Below are 12,900 nucleotides of genomic sequence, written 5' to 3'. Positions count from 1 at the left end.
GGTGGGCAGAAGGTCAAAACAACAACTCCCTAATCAGGCTACCTGATCACTCCATGATTTTAATCAAATTTGAGCACTTTTTGGGTCTAGAACATCAGGATACTGTTGGTAAAGGTAAATAAATCATATATGGGCATATGATTAATAGTACTCGGGAGGCTTGAGGTGCCTGTTTGATTCATGCGGTAAGAGTTTATCAAACTCAGTCACGTTGATTGATTACATTTGCCACAGTGGCGGCTATAATTCCCCTAAAGCCCAATCTCAAATGTTATTTTTAGAAATATGTATTGAGATCTAAGTGATTTTACAAAACTGTTCAACAGTTTTGGCCAAATTCTTTTAACAAAAGTGATGTTACAACAGAACTAAAAGTATAGCACAATTGCTATACTTTAATCAATTCTGTAAATTTGCTAAATCCCAGTTACAGTTATTACGCAACACAGTACTGAATACTGGCCTTATTAGCCATGTAGTGCAACTCTAATCAACAGATCAACAAAACTGATAAAAGAGAGGCTAACTCACCATTTCAAACTGAATGAAGAGATGAAATAACAGGGAAACGGCAGATATCATCCTGGCAAATGTAATGATAACGATGAAACGGTAAAAATCCTCTCGTTTTGGTCCCTTCAGAAATGTTTAAACAGGCAATTTTTTAAGGCATAAATGTCTCGAAATAAGCTGCAGCTACAGAGAGTTATTCTCTCTATTAGGGAGCAACGTGCGGTCTCTTCTGCCCACCGATGTCGTCCCCAATCAATCATCAGCTTGTCTGTGTGGACACATAAGTACACAAGATGATTGATCCAGCTGATGATGAAGAGGAGGGGGGAGGGGTTGTTGAAGGGCATCTGGAGAGAACCCAGATTTTAGCAATCAAAACAAATATGTGTTTGGAGGGTGTTATAACTAAGTTACCAACTTACATGACGAGAAGTAAGAATTTCAGGAAGATGTTGGTTTTTAATGTGGATAGATTAGGCTGTAACTTAACCTCGAGATGAACCAAACAACGATGTGCAGTAATGCCTATAAGGTTAAACAAGGAAAAATTCAAGGAATAGCAGAGATTTATTCAGAGATTTGTGGTGTGTGTTGTTTGGCAGACCGTTTACTGTCTTTTTACCATGACTGTGCCAAATTATTACAACAGTAGATATAAACATTTGTTTTTCTTCGCTTACTGTGTCATAGTCTATGTCACGGACCCGGCTCTGGGGACTCAGGGTCCGTGAGCAGTGGGGACTATGAACGTTATTAGTGTGAATGCTTGAAAAGCATTCACAGTATTGTTGTTGTAACTAGAAAGTGCATTTTCTACACATCTTTTTAGAATAGAATAGAATAGAATAGAATTCAACTTTATTGTCATTGCACATGCACAGGTACACTGCAACGAAATGCAGTTTGCATCCATCCAGAAGTGCTTTAGGCGTGATATAGATATATTACAATATATATTAGCAATAATATAGATATGTAAGTATATTACATATCTTTTTATTTATTACTCTTTTTATTTTATGTTTTAAGTAAACATAAAATCCACACAGTGGTAAAAGAGAACTGTATCGTGATTTTTGAGTAAATTCAAATGAAAGTCCAAGGTGGTGACACAGTTTAACACATACAAATAATCAAATAAACACATTAGTCCTTTTTGTGAACATGGATAAACAAGTATCATTAGTTTACAGCATTGTTCAGCCACTAAATGCTTTTTTACACAGTGTTTTAACCTGGGCTCAGACACAAAGTCACAAATTTAGTTAGTCCCTGACTTTGAGTTGTGTTTATGACTAATTATTATACACAAGGCTTTATCTATCTGAACTCTTAAGGACACAAATATTTAACACTGTTTGTGTTGCTGTTCAGCAGTTTAAAATGTTTTAGATTGGATTACATGGAATGAATTTGAGTTCTCTTGGGGTTTTTTGTCTGTGTTTCGTTCTTAGCAGATTTTTTTTACATACTGTAGAATTCCAGTTACCACATTTCTGGTCATATGACATCCCGAGTGCCCACTTAAAACAATCCACACAGTTAATTCAACATTAAAACAAAATAAAAATATGTTGAATAAATAAATAAATAAAAGGTTTGCTCTGGGCAGCACGGTGGCTCTTGGCAGCACGGTGGCACAGTGGTTAGCACTGTTGCCGCACAGCAAGAAGGTCCTGAGATCAATTCCACCATCAGGTCGGGGTCTTTCTGTGTGGAGTTTGCATGTTCTCCCCGTGTTTGCGTGGGTTCTCTCCGGGTACTCCGGCTTCCTCCCACTGTCCAAAGACATGCAGCTTGTGGGGATAGGTTAATTGGATAATCGAAATTGTCACTAGGAGTGAATGTGAGTGTGAATGGTTGTCTGTCCCTGTGTGTTGGCCCTGCGACAGACTGGCGACCTGTCCAGGGTGTACCCCGCCTCTTGCCCTATGACAGCTGGGATAGGCTCCAGCGCCCCCTGCGACCCTGGAAAGGATAAGCGGAAGCGAATGGATGGATGGATGGATGGTTTGCTCTGTGATGAAATATTAAATAGGCATACATTGTACAGAGCTCTAACAATCAAAACAATCCTTTAGCCTGTTGATCAGAGAGAGGCAGTCATTATGTCCATTTAAAACCTGTAATCAAAGAGTACAATGTTTCTATCAAACTATAAAGTCCCATATGATCCTCATCATGTCCAGTGACTTCAGAGTGGATCCTCCCTGTCATCCGGCCAGTGTTTGATGTGTGGCAAGCAGCACAGAAGCAGGATGGCTGAGGACTTTAAAAGAAGATCAGAAAACAGGAACATGTTGTTAAGGGTTCAGATATTGAGGAGGAATCCAAAAATAATAACCACTGATCCGGCCGGGTGCAATTAGACGACATTTTAATGAATACACATGTGGAGTCCAACACTTGTGCAGATTCAGTGTTGAACTGTCTTACAATAGTCAGAACAAAGACTTTATAGGGTTTCTGTTGCCAAGCAGACTCAATACAGCATACGTCAATCCAAAACCACAACCGTTCCGTTGACAACTTTTAACATAGTTTAAAAAAGAACATTGTCTTCGGCTCGAACCCAGGTGCTTCCTGTCACCATCCTGCCCAGGCTTATCTTCTGGAACATCAGGTCCACGTTCTGCACAAACTTTCACATAGGCAGGCACAATTTTGCAGTCGCATGATTAAACTCTTACCTATATAAATGAGTCTAATACTGTGTGTGTGTGTGTGTGCTGTCCTTTATTTCACCCTTCACTTCATCAGCTAAACCTTGTAACCTTTCCACCAGACAGAAGGCCAGCACGTACACAACTGAAACTATGTGTGTAATAATCTTGACTTACATGTAAAATATATAAAATGTATAAAACAAATGTTTCAATCTAATACAACTACTTAAAGCTTAATCAAAGCTTAATCAAAAATATAAATGCATAATAAAATGACAAACCAACTCAGACTGCTTTCAGTTTCACTTCAGCAAGCCTTGCAGAAGTGTTTCCTGTCTCATTTTGGCACAGAGTATATTTCCTGTCCCTGCAGCTCAGTTTCTCACCCACTGAAAACTTCAGTGTAAGAATATAAAAACATTCAAAAGCCTTTAAAATTATAAATTCAACTCAACAGTTTAAAGTGGTTCTTCTTGGACCTGTAATAAAAGCTTAATTGGGTGCCAATATGTTTAAACATCTAAATGCAATATCAATATTAATAATTAATGGAATAGTAATAATGATCATAAAAAATAGCAGCAAATAATAGCAGCATAATATTTTACCACTCCGGACAATGTGTAGTTGTAAATGTAAATATCAGTGATACTTGTCTTGTCAAAGGGAATAAAATAATGAAAAGGTTAACTTACACACTCATTTAGGGAGGATCTTGACACTGCACAGAGGAGGCACAGTCAGTCTGACAATGATGGTGATCTCCAGGGATGTTTTCCTGCAGCAACATTCCTGCCAACTGGCCATATGATCCAGAGTAGTTGGTTTGTAAGGAACAGAAAGGTGTATATGTTAGGTAGTGTGCACTTAGAGCTGGTCCTAAGAAACAAACACATCCTGTAATAAACTGAATACCTTTAGTAGTGCTGCTGCAAATATAAGCCCTTCTATCATGAGTGGTTTCAAAGAAGGTGTTTTGTAGGCTCAGTCACAGAAACTGTGCAGTCTGTTCAGTCCTGAGTGTCTCAGCTCTGAAGGGGATGGATCACAGAGGGAAACACCTGAGTACAGACATTAAAATACACTCAAAATAACACTCCTAAGGTCAAGTGAAAACACAATTTAAACACTTTACAAAGAATTAATACATGTTTTCATGGAAATAATGTCATTAACCCTTTTTGTTGTGAGCAAATCTCACCGACTGCTGTGGGACAAGCTAGAAGGGAGACTTATCACAGAATCTCTCCTGTGCTCCAGATGTGAAGTCTCACGCTCTGATTGTACGGCGATGAAGATGGTGATGATGAAGCCTCTCTGATCTGTGGCATTACAGTTTCTGGCTTCTATGTGCTTCACACTGTTGGATTTTACATGTGAAGCTTGGAGAAGACACAGAACTGTGTCTCTCTTAACAAAAAAAAAAGAAAAAAAAGAAAAGAAACCTAACAACCTCCCACCGTAACCCCCCATTCAACTCCCACCTACTCACTCCACTCAACTCCCCAGCCTCACACCATCTAATGTCTATACAAATGTAGGGTATCAGCTAGTAACAAAAAGCAAGTATGTAGTACATATGTAACACTGCTGAAACATTTCTGGCCAGAAATGTGCAGTTATCAGCCAGTGCATTTATCAACCCAGACCCAGACCCACCCTGATAAATGCACCGGCTGAAACATGATAAAAGCTCAAAAAAATGTATGTTTCATCGAAAGATTTGTCCAAAAATATAATAATATACTTTTGAAAAAGTTTAAAGATCATAACAAACCAAAATCAATAACATTTTTGTAAATAGTATTTCAAAATAGAGGCACAAATAAACTGGCTTAACTGTCATTATTGCTGTAATTAGGTTTTTCTTTTTTTTTTTCTTTTTTTAAAAAAAAGCAACCTTTAGTCTGTGTTGCTCTCTCAGAAACAAGGAAGAATCTGTTGAACATTTATTTGTTGTGTGGGCAATCCTCTGGTCCACCTTCCCTCCCTCCCAGCCACAGTGAGACTGGGGCAGCCTGGCAGGATTTTGAAGCCTGGCTGCACAGAGGAGATGCCTACACTGTTCGTTTTAAACTGCTATATTTGATTTTTCTGACATTCATAGATTACTGTAGGTGATTTTTAGATTTTCTGTAATAAATAAAATTGTCATATTTTATTGATATCATTACTTAATTCATTTAATTGTATTTTACATTAAAGAATTCAAACATTATACTGCAATGCAGGGCGTTTTTTCTTAAGCCAACTTTTAAATATTGCTCTATTTTCTTAAGTCATTCAGGAACAAGGTTATTATCGTTAACGAAAACTAACGAAATAACGAATAAAAAACATTTTCGTTAACGGAAATAAAAATAAAAACGAGACTTTGCAAAAAAAGGAAAACTAACTAAAACTGAAATGACCGTTCACAAAACTAACTAAAATTAACTGAATTTATAGAGAAAATGTGTTTAGTTTTCATTGATGTGTATGTGTCTAGGGTGAGAATGAAGTGTAGTTTCCAGGTTATGTTCTTGCTGTGCCTCATTATGCCAGCAGGTGGCAAGTACCTCAGTCGGGTCGTCTGTGTTGCCGCTCCGTCCACGCGTAGCATCATGTCAACAAAAGTCGGGAGAAAGCGCCAGAGTCCAATTTGGGATTACTTCGAATATGATAGTGTTTTAGATAAAAGCAAGTGTCTTGTAATGGAAAGAGATAAAATATGTGGGACATTTTTAAAGGGGAAAAATCCCACAAACCTTAAATTGCACTTGAAAAGTTTGCACAAGAAGGCTAACCTAGCTTACCTTGAGAAGGTAAGGGAGAATGCCCAAGCCTCATGCCCAGAAACAGAAGCTAACCCCAGGCAAGGCAGCGTGATGCATGCTGAGACAACCCCACAAAAAACATTAATGCAGTGCTTCCAACGGCGACCCGATGGCTGCTGGTTGGTCAAATCGCAGGAACATCACAAGCAAGAGGAAGCGTTGGTGAATATGTTTATTGAGACTGGGATATCTACACAACTGTGTGAGTCAAATGCCTTCAAAAACTTTAGCAATTCACTTGAACCAAAATTCCGAACACCAGGAGCTGCAAGAGTTAATTGTCTCATTGGGACCAAGATGGATATAGCAAAGCAGAAACTGAAAGAACTAATAAAAGAAGTGAGGAAGCTAACACTGTGTGTAGATGGCTGGAGCAAAAGGGGATTAACAGCATCTTTCATGGGTGTGTCAGCTTGTTTTTACCACACACCTGGAGGCCAGGTCCACCATGCTTTGCTTAACCTGCACCGACTGGAGCACCCACATACTGGTGAGGCCATTGCCCGCTGCATTGATCAGACATTAGAAGAGTGGGCTGTAGGGAAAGAGAAGGTGCTGCTCGTTGTAACCGATAACGGGGCCAACATCGTCAAGGCTGTACGGCTTCTTCAGAATCGCAGGCGAACTGATGATACCAACGGTTCTCGGGATGAGCAAAGAGCTGCTGGAGAGGGCCAAGATGAAATGTGGATGGAGTCTGAGTCGGAGGAGTCAGACACGGAGTGTGAGGAACGTGGAGATTTTGGTGACTGTTTTTATAGGAGCAAACACATTGTCAATTCTTTTTCTTTTTACTCATGTAAACCGTTGCATTAATCAACAGCATTTGCAGCTATAATGTTAGTTTCCTAGTAAATTTTCTGATGCATGTGAATATATGGATGAAATCTACTTCCTACTTCCTCTTCCTCTGTAGCTATATTGCAGACAGCATATATGTTGCAGAAAGGCTGGAAATGGAAACTAGCTGTAGCTGGTAAAGATTCACTATGTTTTTGTAAACGAAAGTTCCCCAACTTTTTTTATTTAAACTAAATAATTGCAATGCTGTTTATGCTTTATTCACATAAAAGGCTGCCCACATCATTTGACTCACAATCCCCAGTAAAAGCTTTAATCAGTGCTTCTGCTGTGATCCTACTCATGGCTATGGGGATAACACTATTAAGAAGTAAAATGTATTGAAACAGGTCTGCTTACTTAAGAGACCTGCAGCACAGAGCTAATGTCCATAGTTTACGAAATAGTTTTTATTAAATCAAATACATACCTCAAGTGGAAATATAACAACATTTTTAGACTATTGCTTCTATGTTTATAATGTTTACACGTTTTATAACTGTCTGTTTTGTTTTTTTAAGACCTTGAGCTGCAAGAATATGGGGAGAGCAGCAAGTTCCACAGAATGCCGTGCCTAGCACACACTCTCCAGCTCACAATCAAAGATGCCATGAAACACCCGACTGCTGATTCAGTCATAACTAAAGCAAGAAAACTGGTGCATGCTGTAAGAAAATCATCAGTGGCAAATGAAGAAATGATCAAAAGGTGTGGCAAAACTCTGATCCGGGATTGTACCACTCGTTGGAACAGTACTTTTGACATGTTGAGATGACTGCTAGAAACCCGAGCTGAACTAAACCAACTGCTTGAGCAGCTGAAGATGGATACACTTCTCACAAGTGATTGGGCCAAGCTGGAGAACCTTGTCAAGCTGTTTGAACCCTTTGCCATTCATACAGACCAGCTTCAGAGTGACAGCCAGTCACTCTCACAAGTAGTGCCATGTCTGCTCAACCTTGAGGCACATCTGCTGACGAGTCCTTTTAGGAATCCTTTAGCTCAAGTGCTTCTGAAGTCTTTAAGGAAACGGTTTGCTGGTATTCTTAATCCTGATTCCACACAGTTTGATGCTACACCAGCAGGAGCCTGCCTCCTGGATCCAAATGTTTCACTGATGCTTCAGTCACCAGATACAGCATCGCTGATGAAAGCAGCAAAGTCCTTTGTGCAGAACCTGGCAGCTCAGTATAACCCAGGCACTACTTCTCAGGATGATGTTAACACTGCAGAGCCCACTGAAACTGTAACAGGGGTCCCTCCTAGTGTCCTTCAGAAATACCGCTTCCTTGCATCTCGTATAGAGCTCAACTTGTCATATGTAAATCAAGATGGTCTGTTTACTGAGATGGAGAAGTACATCACTGAGGTCAAACAGGGTGTGTTTAATGAGACACTGCTGCATTTCTGGAAAGCAAGACAGGCTGTCTATCCAAAACTTGCCCCTGTAGCTCTAGATCTTGTTAGTGCCCCTGCTTCACAAGCATTTGTGGAACGCATCTTTTCTGTGTGTGGACTCCTGTCATCTGGGCTGAGAAACAGAACAACCACATCTCTGGAGCAGCGAGTTTTCCTTAAGATCAACAAAAAATTGTTACTTGACTGATGTACCCTGATGTACCTCTCCTTTTTCACCCACATGCACACTTGCAGTTCAGTTCAGTGCTTTTTTTTGCTTTTTTAAAAATATTTTACTAATGTATAACTAAACACTTAAAAGTTACTCATGATGGCTTGGCTTTTGTGTTGTGTTATTGTATTGCTAGTCAGTTGCAGTGTTTTGTCACAACTGTAATACCAGCATTGAATGTTGGGCTTCCTAATGTTTAACTTAAATTTCATCCAAGTTACTTTAGAGTTGGCTAAGCTCTGTTTATCTACACTACCTGCTTTTCAGATGCTGTTGTAAATCTGTCTACTAAATATTAAAGCCATATATCTTTTATAGTTGCCTGGTATCATTGTTTGTTCATCTGCCCTAAATTAATATTTTTAAAAAAAGAACCCATAGGTTCCCCATAGGGGGAAATGTGGGTTGTCTGTCTCTATGTGTTAGCCCTGCGACAGACTGGTGACCTGTCCAGGGTGCACCAGGGTATGGTAGCTGGAATAGCAACCTATCCAAGAATAAGTGGAAGAGGATGGATGGATGGATATGATGAAACTGGGATTTTGTTACACTTAATTATTTCCATTTTTTTAACAGTCTTGCCCCTAGTATGTAGCTCGTATTGCAAACAAGACTAAAACTATAACTATAACTAATAAAAACTAAACTGAAACGAAGGATTTTCAAAAAATAAAAACTAAACTAAACTACCAAACAAATGGTAAAAACTAATTAAAACTGATATAGAATTGAAAATCTGAAGTCAAAACTAAATAAAAATAAAAACTAATGAAAATTGCAAAACTATTAAAACCTTGTTCAGGAATATAAAAATTACTGTATTCAAAGATCTAGATCATGAATCATCACAGGACAATACACAGTACAGGGAGTGCAGAATTATTAGGCAAGTTGTATTTTTGAGGAATAATTTTATTATTGAACAACAACCATGTTCTCAATGAACCCAAAAAACTCATTAATATCAAAGCTGAATGTTTTTGGAAGTAGTTTGTAGTTCTTTTTTAGTTTTAGCTATTTTAGGGGGATATCTGTGTGTGCAGGTGACTATTACTGTGCATAATTATTATCAACTTAACAAAAAACAAATATATACCCATTTCAATTATTTATTTTTACCAGTGAAACCAATATAACATCTCCACATTCACAAATATACATTTCTGACATTCAAAAACAAAACAAAAACAAATCAGCGACCAATATAGCCACCTTTCTTTGCAAGGACACTCAAAAGCCTGCCATCCATGGATTCTGTCAGTGTTTTGATCTGTTCACCATCAACATTGCGTGCAGCAGCAACCACAGCCTCCCAGACACTGTTCAGAGAGGTGTACTGTTTTCCCTCCTTGTAAATCTCACATTTGATGATGGACCACAGTTTCTCAATGGGGTTCAGATCAGGTGAACAAGGAGGCCATGTCATTAGTTTTTCTTCTTTTATACCAGGGGTCCCCAATCCCAGTCCACGAGGGCCGGTGTCCCTGCAGGTTTTAGATCTCACCCTGGGTCAACACACCTGAATCACATGATTAGTTCATTACCAGGCCTCTGGAGAACTTCAGGACATGTTGAGAAGGTAATTTATCCTTTTAAATCAGCTGTGATGGATCAAGGACACATCTAAAACCTGCAGGGACACCGGCCCTCGTGGACTGGGATTGGGGACCCCTGTTTTATACCCTTTCTTGCCAGCCACGCTGTGGAGTACTTGGACGCGTGTGATGGAGCATTGTCCTGCATGAAAATCATGTTTTTCTTGAAGGATGCAGACTTCTTCCTGTACCACTGCTTGAAGAAGGTGTCTTCCAGAAACTGGCAGTAGGACTGGGAGTTGAGCTTGACTCCATCCTCAACCCGAAAAGGCCCCACAAGCTCATCTTTGATGATACCAGCCCAAACCAGTACTCCACCTCCACCTTGCTGGCGTCTGAGTCGGACTGGAGCTCTCTGCCCTTTACCAATCCAGCCACGGGCCCATCCATCTGGCCCATCAAGACTCACTCTCATTTCATCAGTCCATAAAACCTTAGAAAAATCAGTCTTGAGATATTTCTTGGCCCAGTCTTGACGTTTCAGCTTGTGTGTCTTGTTCAGTGGTGGTCGTCTTTCAGCCTTTCTTACCTCGGCCATGTCTCTGAGTATTGCACACCTTGTGCTTTTGGGCACTCCAGTGATGTTGCAGCTCTGAAATATGGCCAAACTGGTGGCAAGTGGCATCTTGGCAGCTGCACGCTTGACTTTTCTCAGTTCATGGGCAGTTATTTTGCGCCTTGGTTTTTCCACACGCTTCTTGCGACCCTGTTGACTATTTTGAATGAAACGCTTGATTGTTCGATGATCACGCTTCAGAAGCTTTGCAATTTTAAGACTGCTGCATCCCTCTGCAAGATATCTCACTATTTTTGACTTTTCTGAGCCTGGCAAGTCCTTCTTTTGACCCATTTTGCCAAAGGAAAGGAAGTTGCCTAATAATTATGCACACCTGATATAGGGTGTTGATGTCATTAGACCACACCCCTTCTCATTACAGAGATGCACATCACCTAATATGCTTAATTGGTAGTGGGCTTTCGAGCCTATACAGCTTGGAGTAAGACAACATGCATGAAGAGGATGATGTGGACAAAATACTCATTTGCCTAATAATTCTGCACTCCCTGTACACACACATTTGAAGTGTATCTCTGTCCAAAAAATGCACTGAGGTTACTTTTTACTCACTATGAGCATCATTCATTATTCTCCCGCAGTAATTAACGTTAAGATATGTTTTTTTTTATTCCAATCCATTCTTCTTTAGCAGCATTTAAATAACCTTTATCAGATTTAATGGTTTTGTTACAGACTTTTCAAAAAAGTGTTTTGCTTTTCTTTCACAAATGTGGGGATTATGTTAAAATGTACAAAACAGTGATGTCATGTTTTGCGACGAGGACCCAGGCACAGAGAGACTTGATGAATTCAAGAATCTTCTGATTTAATAAAGAGATTTGCAGACTTGCACAGAGATGGTAAAATTATGATGATTGATAATGGAGATGAAGACAACAGACGATGAGGACAGGGAGGAACAGAGGTTTAAATGCACCAAGGAGACAGTCAGAGGGAACTCGGGACAACTGGAGACATTTAGGGATGCAGGGACTGACAGAGACAGGGAAGAAGTCTCATCGTGACGTGTAAAGTTTATCTTGCCTGGCTGGGCAGCTCTCTGGGTGCTCAGCACCCCCAAAGCGCTGATCCTAGAATCGCCCCTGGTATAATCCAAGGAAATAGAAAATGCAGCTTTGAAATGATGATTTCAGTTGTTAAGGGGAAAAAAATGATCCTAACCTTCCTGGGATCACGTGAAGAAGTAATCCTCCCCCAAACCTGGTACTACTGGCAGGGGCATTCAAACATTAGTAATAACTGTTGATGAGTCTTTCACATCACTGTGGAGGAATTTTACCCACTCTGCTTTGCACAATATGCAGCAAACTGAGAAACCAGGAGGAGGCTAAACACTTTTTACAGCACTGTGAATTGATTTACCGCCCTTTAATGTAAGCAAGATATACTTTATCTATGCTAGAAAATGAGATTTATATGTTTAATAACGATTTTTAAAAATAGTTGAGCGTTGATTTACACACACAGACAGCAGGGGGCGTCTGTTTCTGCTGTGATGAACACCATACAGGCAAAAAGAGATCATACTAAAGAATGTTGACTGATTCTTAGTCAGTGTGTCGCGACTCTGTTAAATGTGGACTCACAGACAGAATCACTCATTTCATCACAGAGGATAGCACTGCCTTGCATGAACTTCATGACAAACATTCATAAAGCTGCTTGCAAATCAGGTAAAGACTTCAGTTCCCACAGTCTGATTCTCCTCTGGTTTAGTTTTAGTCTGAATTTGTCGTCAGTCTGACTTTGATGATAATCAGAGTTCTCTGGTGAAATGGCCCCCATGGCTCTGAGTTGTGTAAATACTGAGGAATGTCACCATTCCTCAGTATTTACACAACTGACAGAAGAAGACGGCCGTAGTGATAGACGGAGCGGTTCTGAACGACAGCAACATCAGGAAGAAGGAACACAAGAAGCTGGAGAAATAAAAAGGCCTCAGCGAAGAGCTGGAGAAGATGTGGAGGGTGAAGGTAACAGGAACAGCTAAGCGACTGCGCAGGACCCTCAAGCTCCCAGGCCTCTGGTAGATATTATCATATAATTATAAATTATTATTGTAAAATAAGTGGATTTTATAAATATCCTGAACACAAACGTAAAGTTATTTAATTGCAAAGATGGTGACTAAAGTTTAAATTTCAGGTTGAAAAAATTAATTTCCTTAATTAAGGCATAAAAACTGTACTGGACCAAAATCAGGAATGTGCAGAGTGCAGCAAACAGGGGCGGTCCTAGCATGTTTGCTGCCCTAGGCTCT

General features: G+C 39.8%; 1 protein-coding gene across 3 annotated transcripts in view; it reads right to left on the bottom strand.

Annotated features, from left to right (window-relative positions):
* LOC102082963 (NXPE family member 3) overlaps window positions 1-765 on the bottom strand; it is a 35,215-nt gene extending 34,450 nt beyond the window's left edge. For all 3 annotated transcript variants that reach the window (XM_019360261.2, XM_019360262.2, XM_025905930.1), the window contains exon 1: window positions 532-765. In XM_019360261.2, coding sequence (XP_019215806.1) covers window positions 532-582 — 51 coding nt within the window. In that variant the 5' untranslated portion in view covers window positions 583-765. The remainder of the gene's footprint in view (window positions 1-531) is intronic.
* Between the last annotated feature and the right edge of the window lie 12,135 nt (window positions 766-12,900).

The sequence above is a fragment of the Oreochromis niloticus genome, linkage group LG3, assembly GCF_001858045.2.
Source record: "Oreochromis niloticus isolate F11D_XX linkage group LG3, O_niloticus_UMD_NMBU, whole genome shotgun sequence".
NCBI lineage: Eukaryota > Metazoa > Chordata > Actinopteri > Cichliformes > Cichlidae > Oreochromis > Oreochromis niloticus.
The sequence above is the reverse complement of the archived record's forward strand: the minus strand, read 5'-3'. Positions and strand labels throughout refer to the sequence as shown.